The sequence below is a fragment of the Epinephelus moara genome, chromosome 21, assembly GCF_006386435.1.
Source record: "Epinephelus moara isolate mb chromosome 21, YSFRI_EMoa_1.0, whole genome shotgun sequence".
Classification (NCBI taxonomy): Eukaryota; Metazoa; Chordata; class Actinopteri; order Perciformes; family Serranidae; genus Epinephelus; species Epinephelus moara.
In genome coordinates, this window is record NC_065526.1 from 2,327,995 (window position 1) to 2,347,660 (window position 19,666).

The 19,666-nt window shown below is 40.6% G+C and overlaps 2 protein-coding genes across 2 annotated transcripts; one reads left to right on the forward strand and one right to left on the reverse strand.

The window, feature by feature from the left end:
- Positions 1 to 630: 630 nt before the first annotated feature.
- On the forward strand, positions 631 to 8,940 carry usp14 (ubiquitin specific peptidase 14 (tRNA-guanine transglycosylase)). The gene is made up of 16 exons (XM_050033281.1): positions 631 to 788; positions 1,695 to 1,840; positions 3,138 to 3,170; positions 3,273 to 3,377; positions 4,428 to 4,531; positions 4,713 to 4,771; positions 4,882 to 5,012; positions 5,126 to 5,206; positions 5,316 to 5,398; positions 5,575 to 5,689; positions 5,897 to 5,962; positions 6,071 to 6,163; positions 6,251 to 6,379; positions 6,528 to 6,591; positions 8,426 to 8,533; positions 8,686 to 8,940. The coding sequence occupies exons 1-16, from the start codon at positions 773 to 775 to the stop codon at positions 8,829 to 8,831; spliced, it is 1,479 nt and encodes a 492-aa protein (XP_049889238.1). The 5' UTR covers positions 631 to 772; the 3' UTR covers positions 8,832 to 8,940.
- An 871-nt stretch (positions 8,941 to 9,811) lies between these two features.
- thoc1 (THO complex 1) lies at positions 9,812 to 18,026 on the reverse strand. Its single transcript, XM_050033554.1, has 21 exons — positions 17,933 to 18,026; positions 17,626 to 17,699; positions 17,453 to 17,513; positions 17,290 to 17,359; positions 16,543 to 16,661; positions 16,415 to 16,463; positions 16,228 to 16,323; positions 15,982 to 16,064; positions 15,821 to 15,894; positions 15,598 to 15,706; positions 15,344 to 15,478; positions 14,654 to 14,754; positions 14,464 to 14,530; positions 14,311 to 14,361; positions 14,126 to 14,196; positions 13,862 to 13,957; positions 13,359 to 13,424; positions 13,165 to 13,248; positions 12,010 to 12,157; positions 11,814 to 11,898; positions 9,812 to 10,239 (listed from the first exon to the last, which is right to left on the reverse strand). The coding sequence occupies exons 1-21, from the start codon at positions 17,978 to 17,980 to the stop codon at positions 9,962 to 9,964; spliced, it is 1,965 nt and encodes a 654-aa protein (XP_049889511.1). The 5' UTR covers positions 17,981 to 18,026; the 3' UTR covers positions 9,812 to 9,961.
- Positions 18,027 to 19,666: the final 1,640 nt, after the last annotated feature.

Consider the following 19,666-nt stretch of genomic DNA (forward strand, 5'->3'; position numbering starts at 1 on the left):
AGGCATACTGTGTACATAGTGGTTTGTTTGTTTTTTTAAAGATATTTTAGGGCATTTTTCCCTTTAATTGATAGGATAGTGAAGTGTGAAAGGGGGAGAGACATGCAGCAAAGGGCCACAGGCTGGGGTCGAACCCGGGCCGCTGCAGCAACAGCCTTGTGCATGGGGCGCCTGCTCTATCCACTAAGCCACCAACGCCCCTGGTAGTTTGTTTTAATTGCAGATTTTGTTTATGAATATGTAGTGCTTGTTAAGGGCCCTTAAGTGGGCTTGAAGCCACATCTGAAGGTTGCATGTATCCAAAATCTAAAGTCTAGTTTTGAAAACATTATCTCAGTTGTGTGCCCACATATTACAGAAATAGTGTTCAGTAAAGTGTACATACTACACACTGAATATTGGCCCTATGCAGCAGGTGGATCCACCCATGGTGCATGAGGAACAGGGATACACAGGTTGAAGTGGGGGAAAAAAATCATCCCTTGAGTTTTGTGGACTGAGCAAACCTCAGCAACAACAACCCTGCCTCTCATAAATACTGTAATCAATGTGCCTGGGAGATCTGGGTGTGTAGTCTGGGTGCAGTGCACGGATCTCCTGCGGCAGGATGGCTAGCAGATGTCAGCACGCATCGATAAGTTCTCAGCGTGTTGTTGCAGCGTCATTCTGTTTGAATGAAGTTCAGGCTGAGAACTAGCCAACTCTTCATTCGCGCCCCGGTGGATTGAAACAGGAAAAAACAAAGAGTTGAGGAAGTAAAAGGTTGCCAAACATGCCGGTGTTTACAGGTATGTTGCTACTTTAATACAGCGTGTTTATGGCAGTTGAAAAATAATGTAAAAACACAACGTCTTACACGTGTTGTAATGCAGTAACGTAAATTACATTTAGCATGCTAACTTAGCTAGCATTAGCATGGTATGCAGTTAGCATGCTAACGGTAGTAGGCAGCCTGTCAACAATATGTCGAGACACAAGAACATACAACAGTGTTACACTACTGTTATTGAGTCACTGTTTTTCAGTGGAGTTTACAGAATGTGTTGAGTGAAGCCGACTACGCCAACTGGCATCTGACGCAAATCAAAAAAGCAGCCACTGCTGCTAATTGCTAGCTATGCTAATATAGCAAGGTTAGCTAGGTGACAGTTAAGTTAGGTGGTTTAACTAGTTATTTAAGGGCATTGTTTCGCAGCACAACCTAACCACTTTAGTTGTAGTCTTGTCACTTTAAGCCACGTACATGTCTCATTTTTCTATCAGTATAAAATATATAGAATGACGCCTTTTTTGTAGCAGAGCTAGCATTGCTAATCAAGCTAGCCATATCATGAGTGTACACTTTGTAAGCCCTTTACTGCAGTTGCGGCTTCTTAGAAACCAACAAAGCTTCCAGCACGAGAGTTTGCCGGTTTAACATGATAGTGGTGATATATGGTTTCCTGAAATGGCCAACCAGTCGTTGTAGTTCATTAAATTGGCAGCTGTAATGTCTGCTTTCACTTTGTGTTTCTAGCTCAGTAGTCACTCAGGCTGTAACACTAAGGCTAGCTCTGATTCCATGGAGCACTCTACTGTTGCTAGCAAGATGCTGTGTCATACATGGCAGCAGTTTGACAAAGTTAGGGTGTTTGCCAGCACTCACACTGAGAGGCTGACGTGTAGGTCTGTGCTGTCCCTCTGTTTTCTTTCAGTAAATGTGAAATGGGGCAAAGAGAAGTTTGATGCAGTGGAGCTGAACACTGAGGAACCACCCATGGTGTTCAAGGCTCAGCTCTTTGCACTGACAGGAGTTCAGCCAGACAGACAGAAGGTCATGGTGAAAGGAGGTACTCTCAAGGTACTGATATGAACAGCAGTCGCACATCTGGTCCTGGGGTGCATATGGGAAAATCCAGAAGGTTTTCTTTTGTCAGAGGATTATATATTAATATTCTGTATTTCTCTTGTTGTCAACAAACCCCACGAAAAGACCAAAACTTTGTCATTATTCAGAAGAGCACTAAATGTGTGTCAATCCACAGCTGTAAATAGTACCCAGCAAATGTACTACCTACTCCTGTTTGTGTAGTGTTTCTTAAAAACTACAATGCCCAGCTGTGAGAGGAGTTTGCTGAGCTGTTTATTTTCTAATTTTATTTTACATTAAACTATGTGACAAATGGGTTTGGGGCTGATGCCACAGCCAGGGTAGGGAATTCAGAAAGTATTGAGAGGCGTACCTACAAATTGTTGGTTATGTTCTTTTTTAACTGTTTATTTAAAGTAGGGCTGCAACGATTAGTCGACTAATCGATGACTAATTGACTTAGAATAATCAATGACTATTTTAGTAGTCGACTAATCGGTTTGAGTCATTTTTCATAAAAAAGTACTATAAAAGTACCCCAAAATACTCTTATTGCAGCTTCTTATGTTCAGATATTGGCAGCTTTACACACTCTCCCATGACGGTGAACTAAGACCCTTTGGCGTGAGTACGAAACAAGACATTAGATGACATCATTTTGGGGTTTGGGAGAGACAGACACATTTTTCAACATTTTAACACATTTTTCGATAAAATGATTAGTCGACAAATAAAATAATCGTTAGTTGCAGCCCTAATTTAAAGTATTTTTTAGATGTTTAGTCAAAACAGAAACACCGCAGAGAACACTGTGTGGCGGCACAACAGTTGAGTATTCATGAGTCCACGTGTTAAATGCCCTTTCATCATCCACAGACATTCACGGTGAAGCTGCGTCCATGTCGTCTGAAATAAAGACAGCACATTTCTCACATTTTCTGAGGCATATTGCTCGTCTAGACCTCAGAGAAAAAGTCATCTTTTCCATTATAAAGATCTCCTTGATTTTGTCCATCCATTGTTTAAAGCTTTGAGGCTCAGATTTGTACCAGTTCTTTGCAGTCACTTTCTTGCTGGCAGTGAACCAATCTTATTTATTAATCAGTCTTTCCTTGATTGCACTGAAATACAGGACCTTGACATGTCAAAATCTCTTTTATAATTGAACATATTTTTCTCCTGGTTAGGTTCTTTTTAATGTGATTTTTTTTTGACAGTAAGAGAATAACAGCAGCCTTATCCTTAAACAGTTTTTAGGAACCTATCTAATGTCTTATCTTTATTCCAGGATGATGAATGGGGCGACATTAAACTGAAAAATGTGAGTATTTAAGATGTGTTTTGAAGCATTTTGTTTGTTTCGTTCGTAGAGCTTTACTGCCATAGGCATTCTAACAAATAAGTGAGTGAATTTCTTTTGTAGGGAATGACTCTGCTGATGATGGGCTCAGCAGAAGCCCTGCCTGAGGAGCCTGCTGTCCGGCCCATGTTTGTGGAGGACATGACTGAGGAGCAGCTGGCCTCAGCGGTGAGTAAGCCTGAAAATTACCACTGCGCCTAGATCAAATATGGTGATTGCTGTTTTCTGTTCAGACTTGGCCAGTTAAACATGTTTTCCTCGCTGTGATGTTTACCAAGTGGAGAACATTATAAAGTGAATGTACTGTACATGCCCCTTTTGGGAGATCAGCTTTTTAGAATAAGAAGCTTCATCTGGTCAGCGTTTGTGTTGATCTGACAGAAGTGTGCTTTAACATATGAAGCTGCAGTCAGCAAAGTGTTTTGTTGTTGTCATGCATTTATCGCACTTATAAAAAATAAGGAGGAGAGGAGGAATTGTGCAGTGGACACTAAATGTATATCAACTACAAACTGCTGTGTCACTTGATACTGCGCTGCTGTTTGGTCTGCAGTCTCATTTCACTTAAGAAGGGAAAGAAAGTAGCTGATGTGACTTTTTGTGATGATGCCAACTCTTCTTTTAAATTCACACAAATGCCTTTATTTCATGCACTTAAAGTACTCAGCACTAATGGAAACTCCAGGATACTGTAATAAAGCCTGTAAATTAAAGATACTGTGAAGGCTTTTCCTAAAACAACAATGTCTATGTTAAGTATAGACATGTACAAAATGAATCTCTCTCTGTCACCACTTACGACCCAATAGAAGTGAGTAATAGTGTATTTTTCTGCAGAGACTCTGCCTGTATTTCTTGTATCCCCACAGAGCGTAGGTGAGGTCGCGGCTTTATAAAAAGGTGTTGACTAGGTGCTAGACTATAAGAAGCAAGCACCTGAGATTCACAGCAACGAAAAATGCAAATACAGCGAGGTGAAATGCCAAATAAGAGTGATTCTGGGGTTGGCTTTTACTTTAACTTTCACTGGCAAGTGTGCATTGTATACATTTTTAAAGATGAATTTCAAACTTGTCCTTTACATTAAAACATAAAATGTGGGGGAAAAATAAAGTTTTGCACATAATTTCCACACAGCTGTGGTTAGGCACAAACATCCACGAACATTTAAACTATATTTTACCGTATTTTCCGTATCCCTCTCTTTGTTATTGTCAGATGGAGCTGCCTTGTGGGCTGACAAACTTGGGCAACACCTGTTACATGAATGCCACAGTGCAGTGTCTGCGCTCTGTGCCAGAGCTCAAAACTGCACTCAGAAGGTGGGTTTTCTTCTATTACTGACTCTCACAATATATCGAGAAGGTTAAGACACTGAATATAAAGAGACACAGTGTTTAAGTAGTCTACATTACACCATGCATTATTTCAAATCAGCATTTTGTCTTTCACTTAGTGTTTTTCCTTCCCTGATGGGTGCTAAAATTGTCTCTCTCCCTGTAGGTATTCAGGTGCTCTGCGATCTTCAGGCGCGAATGCACCATCACAGTACATCACAGCAGGTGAATTATTAATCCAGTGAAATCACGGGCATATATTAATGTCTTAAACTTACCAATGCACATAAAATGAACATGAACATTTGAAATGAATATTATCTTTGCATCCTCAGCCCTTCGTGACTTGTATGAGACCATGGACAAGACCTCATCTAGCCTGCCACCCATCATTCTGCTGCAGTTTCTTCACATGGCCTTCCCACAGTTTGCTGAGAAGGGGGACCAGGGACAGTACCTCCAGCAGGTGAGAGCAGCTCGTCATCACAGTTACTATCTTGTACCTACATTCTTATAATGAACTCTGAATTAAAATATGAGAACACGGTTTCAGTGCTTGCTAATTGTTTTCTCTCTCAGGATGCCAACGAGTGCTGGCTGCAGATGATGAGAGTGCTTCAGCAAAAGCTGGAGCCACTAGAGCCCGAGACTCCCATGGAGGTAAAGTCTGTTTTTATTTACCTTGTGGTTTATGATGAAAGGATGACATGTAAGGGATTTATTGACAAGTAATATGTTCAATTTTTGCTCTTTGTCTTCATATCTTCAGAGTGATTCTGAGAGTGGAGCTGCCCCTGCCACCACAAAGAAGAACTTAATCGATCAGTATTTCGGTGTAGAATTCGAAACTTCGTATCCTTGCAGGGTGCCTTTTGCTGATTGCATTCTTCTACATATTATGTCTTAATTCAGTGTGGTTTTGCTCTAATCATTTTGGTCATTAAGAGTGGTGTGTCGTGAGGTGAGACCCAGCAAAGGTCTCCCAGCTGTGTGACTTCACTGGTCTTTTTCTTAACTGTCCCGTCCAGTATGAAATGCACAGAGTCTGAGGAGGAGGAGCCAATCAAGGGCAAAGAAAGCCAGCTCCAGCTCAGTTGCTTCATCAACCAAGAAGTCAAATACCTTGCAACAGGACTAAGGCTGGTATGTATCAGACTCCAAAAAAAAAGCAGCTGAATATGTTTTAAAATTTGTTGAAACGGGAGCGTGTGTTTTCTTCATGAGAGAAGTGTCTCACTGTGTCTATCAAGGCAGCACCTTGGGTATCGTGGTTATTTAAAACTATCCTTGGATAGTTGTCGAGTGAAAGACGAGGATTAAATCATGCTTCTGTTTCTTTTTCCTCTCCAGAGACTGCAGGAAGAAATCACAAAAATGTCTCCAACCTTGGAAAGAAATGCCCTGTATATAAAATCCGTAAGCTTTTTTAAAGTTTTCTGTTATTTCTCTCGGGCATTTGAAAGAAGTAGCCTCGTCCAATGCTGTATTTACAAATTTGAATGTATGAATTTTCTCTTGTCCCAGTCAAAACTCAGCCGTCTCCCTGCCTACTTGACTGTTCAAATGGTCCGATTTTTCTACAAAGAGAAGGAGTCTGTTAATGCAAAAGTCCTTAAGGTTTGTCATGATTCAGCATAATCTTTATATGTGCTCACTATAATTAATCATTTAATGCAAAGTCTAACATACTGTCTGCTTTTAAAGGATGTCAAGTTCCCGCTCATGCTGGATGTCTATGAGCTGTGCACTGCGGAGGTCCAGGAGAAAATGCTGCCCATCAGGTCAAAGTTCAAGGAGATGGAGGACAAGAAGCTAGAGAAGCAGCAGAAAAAGGTTAGTCTGATCTATAGCTCTCATTTTTATTGTCTTGCTCCCTCTCATGCTTTGATTTGCAGCAGAAAAACTCAACTTATCACACAGTGTCATTACCAGTTCTGCTCAGTGTCTCACAATGTTCTCTTTCCTTTTCCTTTTGCATCAGGTGATGAAGAAGCCAGACGCAAAAGCAAAAGAAGTGAAATATGAGCCTTTCTCATTCCCTGACGGTATGTTGGGACACGACACTGACACCTTCTGTACAATTTTTGAAGGGGGAATCCGCACTAAAATACTGCCCAAAACACATTGTAAATACATCTCACCATTTTTCATGCAGTGTATTTATCACAATATACATTTGAGGAAATATAGACAATTCTAGGATGGCGAGAAAATGTGTACCTTTACCCGTAGATAGTGTGGCATAAAAAAAAATTGACCGTCGGATGCTTAAGAATAAAAATCCGTAATTAATATGGGCTTATCCATTCTAAAAATACAGCTTATAGGATTAACAGCAAAAGGTGAACGTGTGTTCAGCTGTCTGAAACATCAAGTAAAGTGCGTTGAGGTTTTTTTTTTTTTTGTAGACCAACCGGTTCACTTGAAAATAGTCAGTGGGATTTTTCCATTGGATTCTGGATTCTTGAAGAAAATAAGATCTTTGGTAAACAGAAGTTTGACACATAACATGTTCTGTTCGCTAAGATAATCTTCCCAAATGACACAGATATTATGATTTTGTAAGTATAAATGCTATCGCCAGAAGTAAAAGGCTAATGTTAGGTTATAAACACACTACACCACGGTCACATGACTTCAGCGTCACCACCACGAAGCTTGTTAGGCGTGATGACGTTTAATGTCCCCAACAACCTCTGTTGTCTAATTCAGCCACTTGTTAGCAGCTGCCTTTTTTTAAACACGTAAAAGCTTTAAATTTCTGCGGAATTTACCTACAGGTTTTGTGGTGTTGAACAAAACGTGAACATCTCTCAGGCTTGTGTTAACCACAGACGTTAGTTTCAGGCATCTAACCAAAAACCTGTTTAAAAAAACCCATTGAATTCTAGAAGAGGGCACAAAATGGGGCGGCAGTAGCTCAGTTCACAGTAGGGCTGCAACTAACGATTATTTTCATTGTCGACTAATCTGTCGATTATTTCTTCGAGTAGTCGACTAATCATTTTATCGAAAAATGTTGAAAAATGTCGGTCTGTCTCTCCCGAACCCCAAAATGATGTCATCTATGACATCAATGACTCAAACCGTTTAGTCGACTCATCTATGACATCAATGACTCAAACCGTTTAGTCGACTACTAAAATAGTCACCAATTATTTTAATAGTTGATTAGTCATCGATTAGTCGACTAATCATTGCAGCCCTAGTCCACAGGGACTTGAGTTGGCAACTGGAGGGTCGCCGGCTCAAGTCCCGGTCTCAACTGGTAGCTGAAGAGGTGCCAGTTTGCCTCCTTGAGCAAGGCACTGAACCCCCAACCACTCAGAGCACCTGTCAGAGGCAGCCATCGCTCCAACATCTCTCCATTTATTGCATGTAGAGTTCCTGTTTGTGGATGTGTGTGTGTGTGTGTGTGTGTGTGTGTATTTCGGGCCTGTATGAGAGAGTGAAAAAGAAATTGAATTTCCCTTCAGGGATGTGTAAAGTGCATCTTCTTCTTGAAAAATGCTTTGCCATTTCTGGGTTTTTGGACTCATTCCTGCACCGCTCCATTGGTGTCTTAAACATTAGAAAAATAGGCTCTCATTTAGATTTAACAATTTCCTACAAATTTCCAGTATTGAACAATAAAAATATTGTTGAAAAGGCAGATAGCTATTTTCTTGTGTGTTGCACTTACGAGATAAAAATTAAATGTCAAATTTTTAAAGGTTTACAAACTAAATTTCATTCACCCACTATCCTGAGCACCACACTTAGTATCCAGCAGTGCAGTTGCATTTGAGGGTCTCTTTTCCTTTTAAAGAATGTCTGGTATTTCAGTCAGTTATTAACCAAAGTTGAAGAAATTGTAAAATGCTGCTACGTCTCCCGCAGACCTCGGCTCCAACAACAGTGGCTACTATGACCTGCAGGCTGTGCTGACACACCAGGGCCGCTCCAGCTCATCAGGTCACTATGTGGGATGGGTCAAGAGGAAAGAAGGTAAGCACAGTTGTTTCACACCGCGGCACATTCAGCACGTACGTCTCATAACTCAGATCAGTCACAATCATAAAAGGCATACAGGAACCTTATCCCGAGCGCACACAGATGTTCAGGATCTTAATATTTCCTGTGGTCTCTGCCTCCGTCAGATGAGTGGGTCAAGTTTGACGATGACAAAGTGAGTCTGGTGTCTCCAGAGGACATCCTGCGACTGTCTGGTGGCGGGGACTGGCATATAGCTTACGTTCTACTGTACGGCCCCCGGCGGCTGGAAATACTTGAAGAGGAACAGTAGCTGTGGAAGATTTCCTAGAAGACAAAGACAACATCCAACACACGTACAAAATGCCATTTCCAAGCACTGTCTGCATAGATGTGCAATAAAACTGGTGTCTTTAAAGATTTGATGACCTTAATTTTTTTTTGTTTTGTTTTTGTAACCAACACGGATGCTTGTAAAACAAATTCTGTCAAATGGTGTTAAATATTCAACTAAAGTGGGCTTTGAAAATGGAGATATGACGGGAGGCAATCTCTGGACTGGATCCTCGAAAGAGGGTTTTACGTCTAGCTCTGCAGTTTCATTAAATGTTTTATACACATTGTATATTTTTTAAAACCTTTGATAAGGTGCTCATATCATAAAAGCAAAATATTTCTCTTTAGTCATTTAATCAACTTGTACAAAAATGCCTAGCCGAGCTGTTTGACATTCTGGCTTGTATCCTCTCAGATGTATTATGGAGATTTTCACCTAACACTGTAAAGACTTGCCCTTGTTCACCTGTTGGCCCTCTGGGAAACTCGGGTTCAATCTCAGGTCTTTTCTTAAGTGCTTGGCTCGCATCATCTCCTGGAATTGTTCTCAAATGTATTGACAGATGAGGTTCTTTCTGCCAAATCTTCACTAATGCTTTTTTGGGGGAAGTGTGTGGGGAACTGGTTTAGAACAGGTTGACCTTGTGATGAACTGTGGTGCGGTCAAAGACTTGAGATTCAACCGTGGTGATTTTGACAAGCCTTAGACATTTGTTCTTTGCTGACACTGATTTCAGACTTTGACATCTCCACCCGTAAAATGCTATGCTTCACTTTTTCTCCTCGCAGGTCTCCTAAACACCCTGCCACAATGTGTAAGACCTAACCATCAACAATCTGTAATAAGTTATTGATTGATTGCTTTTCATAGGTGGTGAAAATAAACTGTTATACCAAACTGTGAGTGTCTTTAATGTGAGCGTGGGATCTTAATGAGTGGTCTGACAAATGTTTTATTAGAAAAAAAAACCATTTATTAGATTTTTTACAGTGAAAAACTTGAGTTTCAACCTAAACTACATACAAAAATGTTATTGTTTTTGGTATGAAAAAGAACGCTGCAACAATAATGGAGGTACTGATTATTCACTAAACAAACGCTCTACCTTAAGCCTCACTGAGGCTGTCTGCAATCTGGGAGAATCCTGCAGCGTTAAGCGCCGTGACCAGGCTCTCCACAGTAGCTTGTGTGCCCTCTCTGTCCTGCCAGGCTACGAGCAGCAGTTTGGCCTGCATGTCGATGTCTTCGCTGTCTGTTTCGATCTCGCGCAACTCCGCTGCCTTCATCTCCAAGTGGGACGCTAACGTCTTCCACTGCGCTCCCAGTTTGGCTGCGATGTCATCCATCTGCTGGTTTGTCACCATCTTGCTTTGTATGCTCGGACCTGGAAGGAAGACAATAGGGAGGGTAAAAATAGACTTGATCTCAGAAGGGTGGAAAATAGATGCGTGGAGGATGAGGTGATTTCATCATCGAAATGGGCTTAAAATAATACAGAGGTCAAACAAGGGAAAGGGTAAACAAAAGGTCTGATAAATTTCAAGTGAATTTGATGTGTGATGTGTCTAAGATGTAAATAAACGCTCCAAAAAAATAACAGCAAGCAAGATTTAGTAGCGTGTAGGGGGACTGCAGAATGCAACCACCTGAAACTTCCCGCAGGAATTCCTTCAGTGTCCACGGTTAAAGTTTTAACCAGGAGCTAAATTATCCACAGAGATCTCTTCATCTCCAAAACCAATAGACCAGGTGATTTAAACCACCAAAACCACTTTGTACAGATGTTTTATGTTACTGTGCTGTTTGGCATGTTGGAGACAGGCTGCTGGCCTACACCTGCTAATGTGTGCTCACTTTTTCTTTTGTGGTTTACTTAAGATCCAGACGTTCAAAAGGTTTTCACCGAGAGCCAAATAATCCAGAGTGCTCTTCCTCTCAAAAACAAACAGACCCGGTGATTTAAATCGGTTTCACATTGGAAAATAAACAGGTCATCTCCATGCTGCATCAGTTTCCAGCAGGATATCAGGAACTGTAACATCCTTTGATTCACCATAACTTGGCTAAATCCTGGACAAGCCACTGAACCAGGAGGCTCTTTTTCTATGTGCTGATGTGACACAGAGGACTCTGGCGAGACACGGGAGGAAGAGCGTGCTTTATGGTGAATAAGGACTGGTGTGACAGTGGGAAATGTGCACTCCTGGCTGGTCCTGCTGTGTATCTCTGTTAAAGGTGGCTGTAGTGTGGTGCTGCCGTGTTCAGGGGGAGCAACCCTGCGGACGTCTTGTTAAAGTCAGGATGTGTGGACGGTTAAATCATTCCACAACCAGACACCATGGAATACCAGAAGCATCCGGACACATGGACAACTACAACGCAGCAGTGACAATGTAAGAAGATTCAAAAAGGACTAGTTAACAGTGCAAAAAATAAAGGAGCTGATGGGTTCACATTTCACTGGAGTTGTTCCTTGTTTAATTTCCATGTGACAAATAAATAACTGATTGATTGAAAAAAGAAGTCAGTGTCTTTCTGACCCTCTCATCACGAAGGGGAGCTTCTTACTACAGTGACAGACGCGAAAGGCTCTAGAGCCAGTGTTTGGTTTTTCCGTTATGGCCATAGAAACATGGTTGTGCAACATGACTGACACCATGTATGAGGACCCGCTCCCTATGAAGATATAAACGGCTCACTCTAAGGTAACAAAAACACAATGACTCTTATATTCCAATGATTATACACTAAAGAAAACACACTTATTATATTGTATTTCTGCCAATATAGCCTCCTAAATCGTGCACGCTGGGCATTTAAGTGAATTCACGCTTCTCCTGAATTAAATTAATCTTTGTGTTTAAAAGAGATGGATATGAAAGAAGGGGAAAAGGCTGATATTGGTTGGCTACATTGTGGATATAACCCTAAACAAAAAGGTATCGTATTCAAACTCACTGTCATTACTGTCTTTGAGCAGATTGTCTCCGTTATCGTCATCGTCCTCCTCTCCTGTCTTGATCTCTTCAGAGGGAATATCCTTCTGTATGTTGCAATGAGAATCACAATATCAGTGTTTGTCAACAGATTTGTGGCCATTTTAAATGATGAATGCAGTTTTTTTTTTTTAAAGTAAAAGAAAAAAAATCCTCACCGGCAATTCTTTGGCCAGTTTGCTGACCATGCTGTCCAGGTAGTCTGCCAGGCTCTTGAACTTCTGGTTGGTTGGTTGAAAGAAGTGAGGACTTCTCCTGGACAGCAGCCTCAGCGCGCGCCAGCCGTAGTTTGGGTTCCGCACAACCCTGCATTTATTTACAAGAAGAAACAGAAGAGTCACACAAACACGTACTGAGAGGAAAACTGGGACTGAGGCCAGTAACGCTCCTTTGGGGGAGAAGCTCTTTCACACTTTGAAAAAAGGACTCTGTTCTTATAAAGTGACTTTCAAAGGTTTTGGGTACATCAGCAAACTGTCAGGTTCTTTGTGTGTGTTTGTGGGTCCTTTTGTGATCATTCTGTGTCCCTTTACGACTTTGGGTGCATCCCTATCAACTAGTAGATCACTGCGAAGTGGACTGCACAGGGTATTCAGCCATGCTAAGTAGGACTTCAAACCATAGGGAGCAAACGGTGATCAGTTCAAAGGGAACTGTGAACTGTGTAGGTAAGAACTGAACAGCAGCTCACCAAAAAACAAACAAACAATGAAATTCATCAGTTTGATCGTTAAATATCTTGTCTTTGTGCTGTTGAACTGAACATATTTTGTTTTTATTTACTTTTTACACAGCAAAGCACTTTTTTTTGGAATTGAGGTTGTATCTCAGGAGTCTAATATTTCCACAGCAGCAGGAACAGGTATCCGAGGTGTTTATGTTACCAGGGAAACACACAGAGGAAGTGATGTCTGCGATGGGGACATTGCAGGGTGTTCCAAATGGAGGAATTTTGTCAAGGGAAGTTCCCTTAACTGACCTTCCCTGAACAGGGAGCAGAGTAGGGAGTACACTGCTGAACAGAATGCAGCTTCTTCTACCTCAGCAGCAGTTTATTGAGTTGCAGGGTGAAGAAGTGATTAGTCGATCAGTTTCTGGTTGAATCAATCAGACATGGTAAGACCAGATTGGTGGCTTAAAGGAGAAGCTGCTGCAGAGGTGAGTGAAAGCAAACTTTTAGACCCAGAGCTGGACTGTGGCGTGCACGGCTCCCATGGAAAGGCAGCCAGGATCATTTGAAGCTGGTTGGAAAAAGGATGGACAACACTAAAACGAGAGTGCTGTCACCCTGACATGTCACTGTGCAAACTTACTTGTACTCTTCCTCCACCATGTTAGCAGGGTCAGCCTGTTCAATGGCCTCCGCGAAGAATTCATCCAGCGATGGCATGAACTCCCTGAATGACACACATCAGATGTAAAACAAAAAATTTACAAAGTAACCTGTTTACTGTTATAAACAAAAAGGCAGATGTGACTGTAGTTGGGAGCTGCTCGAACCACTGACCTGCTGTCTGATTTGCAGGCCTCCATGTTGTCAGAGTTCAGGTTCCACAGCCGGGTCAACTCATCACTAACAAAACAAACAAGAGTGTTAAATAGGGAATTAAACTTCTTTCCGCTTTTGCTTCAGGCACGGTCACAGAGCTATCTGTTTTTGTATCCACATATTGCAGACAAACACATGACCTGCACTGAGTATTTTAACAGGATGAACGCTAAAGCAATATTACACGAAAAGGCGTGTTTCAAGCACCTTGGTTCAGCCGCATCACTGTCGTGCCAACAGTGACAGTAAAGCTCATCCTCAAGTGTAATACTGGGAATACATGGGGTCTGACTAATAACTGAAAAACAACCATCCATGTCAGTAAACTCCTTTGTAATGACACTGTGTATACAGTCAGATTGCCTGGTCGGATCTAACTGTTGTATACTCACTATAACAGGGTTCAAACCTGAGATTTAATTTATGTTTTTTAATCATGATTTATGCGTTACATCACATACTTTCCCATGAATATCTTGCGGTCCGGCCCTTTTCCCAGGAAGTCTTCTGGAGCTTGTCTCTTCCTGGTGGGTCTCTTGGGTTTGTCATCTACTGTCCTGTTAAAGAAGGAAAACAAGTGGGACCAAGTGTCATTTTAGCATGCCAGTTGAAGCTCACACATCAATCACACTCTTTTGTTGTAAAAATGGACTTATCAACATATAAATCAATCAAATAAAAATAATTATCTGCCACGATTATGCTGTAAGACTTGGCTGCTGTACCTTTCTTTCACAAAGCTCGGGCATCCCTCGTTTTTCCAGCCATTCCAGTTCTCCTCTGTGTTGAGGATATGCTGTCAGAGATGAAACATGTCTAGTGTCACTAATGTATGGAGACCTTGACTGAATGTATGTACAGACACAGCTTATTTAATATTTGATAAGAGTATTCCTAAAGCATGGCTTACCTCAACCATGTTGGCAAACTTGTCTCCATCAGGAGGGATCTCTCTCAGCAGCTGCAAGAGAACAGTCAAAGGTTACTGCACGTTTACTTTCTTTTCTCTCTGGACGCCATGCCAATTATAAGATACAGTACATCCGCGTGATTTAGGACTGACCTGATAAACCAGTTTAGTTGTCTCTTCAATCCACGTAGTCTGGTCATCATTCAGGACACAGTTGGAGCTGTGCGAGGACAGAGGCGTAACTAAATATTACACACCAACAACTGATGACAGTTTTTTGTCACACAACTGAAAGTTCTGCATGAAAACTGTTCTGCGTGTTCAGAGCAGAGACATGCTTCACCTTTTGAACTTGACCTGACCCTTCAGGTACTGGAAGAGGATGAGGTACTGCAGCAGAATGTGCCGCCTGAAGTTGCTGTCGCTGAGCTGCAGGTCCATCAGCTGGAGATGAAGAGCAAAAAAATACAAGTGTGGTGATGTCCAAACCATATGATCGCATAAATACAAATGAACGTATTCAACACAGATGCAATCAGCACAAAAATACACTTAAGAACACATTAGTTCAAGAAGGTATGGACATACTGTTAAGTTCTAATTCTACAGAAATAAAGCATCTTAAGTATATTTAAAAATACATTTGAAAACTCAACAGCAATGTCTCTTTCCAGAAATCATAAACCAAAGACTCGAGATAATCCACGGATCTTTTTGTAAGCAATTTAATGTAGGAACTGTTTATTTCTACTGAACCACACCCACCAACTGTATCACTGCGCAGAAGGAACCGTGCATCGACTGACAGACAACGCAAGATATAAACTTTAATAGTGGCATCTTCGGCTAGGCTGTAATGCTAGCTAGCTCAGACGTGACAGGTGAGCAAGCAGTCTCTGTTAGCTGTAAACTAATCTGATACAGTTGGTGAGTGCAGTTCAGTAGAAAGAAAATAGTTCCTAACATAAAACTGCTCACAACAAGGTCTGTGGACAGACAATTGTGTATTCTCAGGATCAAAGAGTTTTCTCACCTTCTCACTTGTTAGAAACTTGGCAAAGTAGACGTGTTCTCCTCCAGATGCTCTCAGCTCCTCCAGCTTTCTCTTAGAGGCCTGCATGTCATCCAACTTGTAGCTCTTGAACACTGCCAACGTCTCATCTGAGAACTGGATAGCACAAAGAGAAATTCACACCAGCAGTGAGTCATTGTTTCAAGCATCTACTATTGTATGTAATGTGATCTAACAAACAAAATTCTCTCTACTGTTGTGGTCAGGTGCGTTACCTTGAGAAATGTCATCCAGGAGAATTTATCGTAACACTGCACGGGGTTTCTGAAGTAGTCCTGCAGCGTCCAGAACTTTCTGTACAAGTTGTAGTCAATTGGAATGGAGCTGAAAATAAAATTTGACTCAGTTTTCACAAACTTTAACACAGGAAAAGGCAAAAGTGTGATTTATATATGTATTTAGCTTTGCTGTGTATTTCAGCGGCTGACCATCACTCACCACGGTGCAGGAGCATCATCCTCTCCCATCTCTCCTTCCTCGACCTCCATGCCTTCTTCCTTTTCTTCTGTGTGCTACAAACATGGAACCATGAGATAAGATTAAGATTTTGAGATCAAATTCAAAATGATCAGAGTCATCATCAGGTGTCAACACTTTACCTTCTGGCCGAGCGTGCTTTCTTGTTCATTTTTGTTGAACACTGTTACGTTGTCCAGATTAAACTGGCTCTGCAGATTGAGACCTGGAATCAACACAATTGGCAGCATTTAAAAAAAGTACAACCGGAGAAGGTCAGAAGATGGTGGCCACATATCATAAACCATCATACATAAGATCCATGAGGTGTTGATGCTGTCTTGTTTCACTTTTACGTCAAAGACAACAGACACAAAAACTGGGTTTACCTGATTTTTCAGACAGAGGGAAGAGACGTGCCAGGAAAAGCTGGATCCGACCACAGAAAACAGTATTCTGGGATTTGGACAGCCTCCTTAGAAGATCTACACAGATTCAGAGGTGTGTTACAGACAGCTTCCCATTTTAAAAATCAAAACATTTCTGTTCAACAACAAGACGAAAAACTATCCTTACCATTACACATCCTCAACAAGTAGTTCTTCCCGGCAGTGTAAAAAGAGTTCTGGGAAAAAGGAGAGCACAGACACGGTGATTGTATGATCGATATTATGCTGGAAAATTAAAGGTTGTAGATTATTTACCGATTTCCAGGTGGAAACATTCTCCTCCACAAAGGAGAATATTCTGTCACATTGGTCGAGAGGAAGACAGTCCAGTACATCTCCCAGCAGCAGGAAAGGAGTTGTAGCAGAGCAGATACCTACATGGAGAGGGTGAAAGAAAACAGCACGGGCTTGATCACAAGTCATAAGCTTTGTGTGAGATGAATAGACATTTTAACTTGGGTTTTGTCCTTAGAAATTGAATCTAGTGCGAAAATGTGGATATATAAGGACTTAAAGAGTCATTACATTTAGATGGAACCAGTAAGGCCTTAACAAGAAGAACTACGACTCAGTCCTTAAAATATGTGCAGCTTTTAATGTCTCAATTCGGGTTTGTTTAAAGCACTATGTTTTTGGGCTTTTATGCCTTTAGTGGATAGAAAAGGTTGGGCATGGAAGGGGGTAAGAGAAGGGATGACATACAGTACGTGGCTGTGGACTGGAATCGAACCCACACCTGCTACAGCAAAGACATTGCCTTTGCACATGGGGCACCTGCTCTTCCCACTGAGCTACTGGGCACCCTACAGTGTTGTTCTATCATTTAGGAAGGTGCTTAGTATTTGATGTCTTTCTTTGAGGGTCAACTACTTACAGTCTAGTATTATCAGGGCGATACAACACACATGTGCCATATAACCTAATGTGGGTATTGCAGAAAGAAATATTCCTTGAGTCACTGTTGTCTTTCCTACAAGTCAAACAGTATGAAGACTGAATTACCTTCTGTGACCGCATCAATACTCAGATAGATGAGAGACAAGTATTCATCACAGCTGGCCTTCTGCTCAACCTGCAGACAAAACACACCAATGTCAGGTTTTCATATAGAACCTGATCATTTAACGAGGTTCAATGAATTAAGTTAAGAGGTTAAATGACTAACAATCTGATCACCAAGGACACCCCTCAGAGCCTGGTCGAGTGTGGTCTTCTTTTCTGTCTCACTGTAACACACGAGGGAGTTCAGTCAACACACATCTCATAATTTACCAAACTGATATTTGTACGTTGATATTTATTCATAACTTGTGCAGATGATAAATGAACGTTACTTACTTCCCAGGGAACTGGTTGAAAGTGTTAATCAAAGGTTTGACGTTTTTCCCGAGCAGAGCATGTCTGGCAGACGCCTGTAGGTGTGTGAGAGGGAGGGAGGAAACATTAATGAGAAGAAATAGCATCGTTAGATAGCGTTTTGTTAGCTTAGCTAAGTTAGCATTAGCTACCTGCTACCCGCTAACAGAATAAGAATAAGCAGTAACTTAAAGTAATGACCCTGATATCTTGTTATAATGAGAATTGAGGCAAACAGTATTAAATAACACGTGTTTTAGGAAAGAAAGGCAATTCTGCGATTTCTCACCGTAAATTTGTCTTTAGCTTCGACAAAATTAAATAAGGACGGCGACATCTTTACTCCTTTGCAACCGGAAGTGCCGCTAACGGCTTCCGGTTTCTTCGGCAGTGAGGAAGGGAGGAAGGGTGCATTCAGGAGCTCTCTGCTCCGGAATATAACACTTTCTTCATCATAAATAAACCTAATTTGTTGAAGAAATAAAATTCAAACACAGTGCTAGCACCAAAATAGCTTGTAGCGTCTTAAAAAAAGGAGAGAACTGAGTACCTTAATGTTAAAGTTAAAGTTAAAGTTAAAGTAATCAAATTACAATATATCAAATTACAGTATTTTGCACATTTTTACAACCTCTACCTCACTTCTGACTGTGTTGTGTATTAGTTTGATCTTTTTACTCCAGCAATTTGAAAAAACTTTATTTTTTATTTTATTCCTATATATTTCTTGTATATTTTAAATTGTAGTACTACTTATTTTGTATATATTTTATATTTCTATATTCTAATGCCCACATACTGTTTGATTGCTTGTTTCTGTAACGTAAGAATTTCCCAGTTTGGGATCAATAAAGTACTATCTTTTCTTATCTTATATAAATGTAATTGTAAGTAGTTACAGTTACTGAGGAGAAAAAAAAAGTAATTAAATTACAGTTCCTAATCATACCATTACTGATCAAAATGTAGGTGATTACAAATGGGTTACATCCAACTATATTCTTTTCAAAAAAAAAAAAAAAAAAAAATAGAATAGAATATAACATTCACTCATACATTTTCATCATTGTTGCCCAATTGAAAACATTTGTTAGGAAATTATTTCAAAGGAATCAAATGCAATCAGTTACACTACTCTGAAAAAGTTATTTGTGACATTACTTAGGCTATTACAATTCTTCCAGGGTAACTAGTAATCTGTAACCAATTACAATTTTTCCCCCCAACATCAAAAATGTTTAAAATGATCATGTCTGTGTGGGGCTTAGTGATATTACTCAAACATGGCAGTAAAAGGGTGATATTGGGGGTTAATATGGCTCTGTTTGAAAGGCCTGTGTGAAATAGAAATGAATTTTGGAAAGTTAAAATCTATTCTCATATTAGGATATTTGTCAAACTTAAATTTGTTAGTTGTTGGTGTAACTGCATGACCATCAGTATTCAGGCCTGAACTAGACCCACTTTAGACCAGAGGGTGGCAGTGTTGTACACTATTTTCAGACCACTAGCTGAAGCTGTCAGATCATACAGTGCTGTTCACACACATGAATTACTAAGAGGCGGCTGTGTGTGTGAGTCAGTGTGTGTGTTCATGTGTCTGTGTGTGTGTGTGCCTGTGTCAGTGGTGGTATAGGATTTATTCAGATCCTTTACTTATTAAGTGTAGCACTAATAATCTGCTTTAAATATACTGAAAGTCATCCACTGAAAATGTCACATAAAAGTATGTTACAATAATCAGGAAAATGTATTTAAAGTACTCAGTGTCCCCTGTGACCATTATACTATCACATGTTATATCAGCAGAATATTATTACTCATGCATTCATGTAAAAGCAGGATTTTACATTTGAAATGTTTTTACGTTTCTGCATGAAAAATGACTCAGCAATTGTCAGAATATAGTTACTTGTCAAGTGATGAATCAGCTAATTGTGTTAGCTCTACTTGTACATTTTCATATCTTTTGTGTGCACAAATCTGAATTTGCAAACTAATCAAAGCTGCCAAATCATTGTAA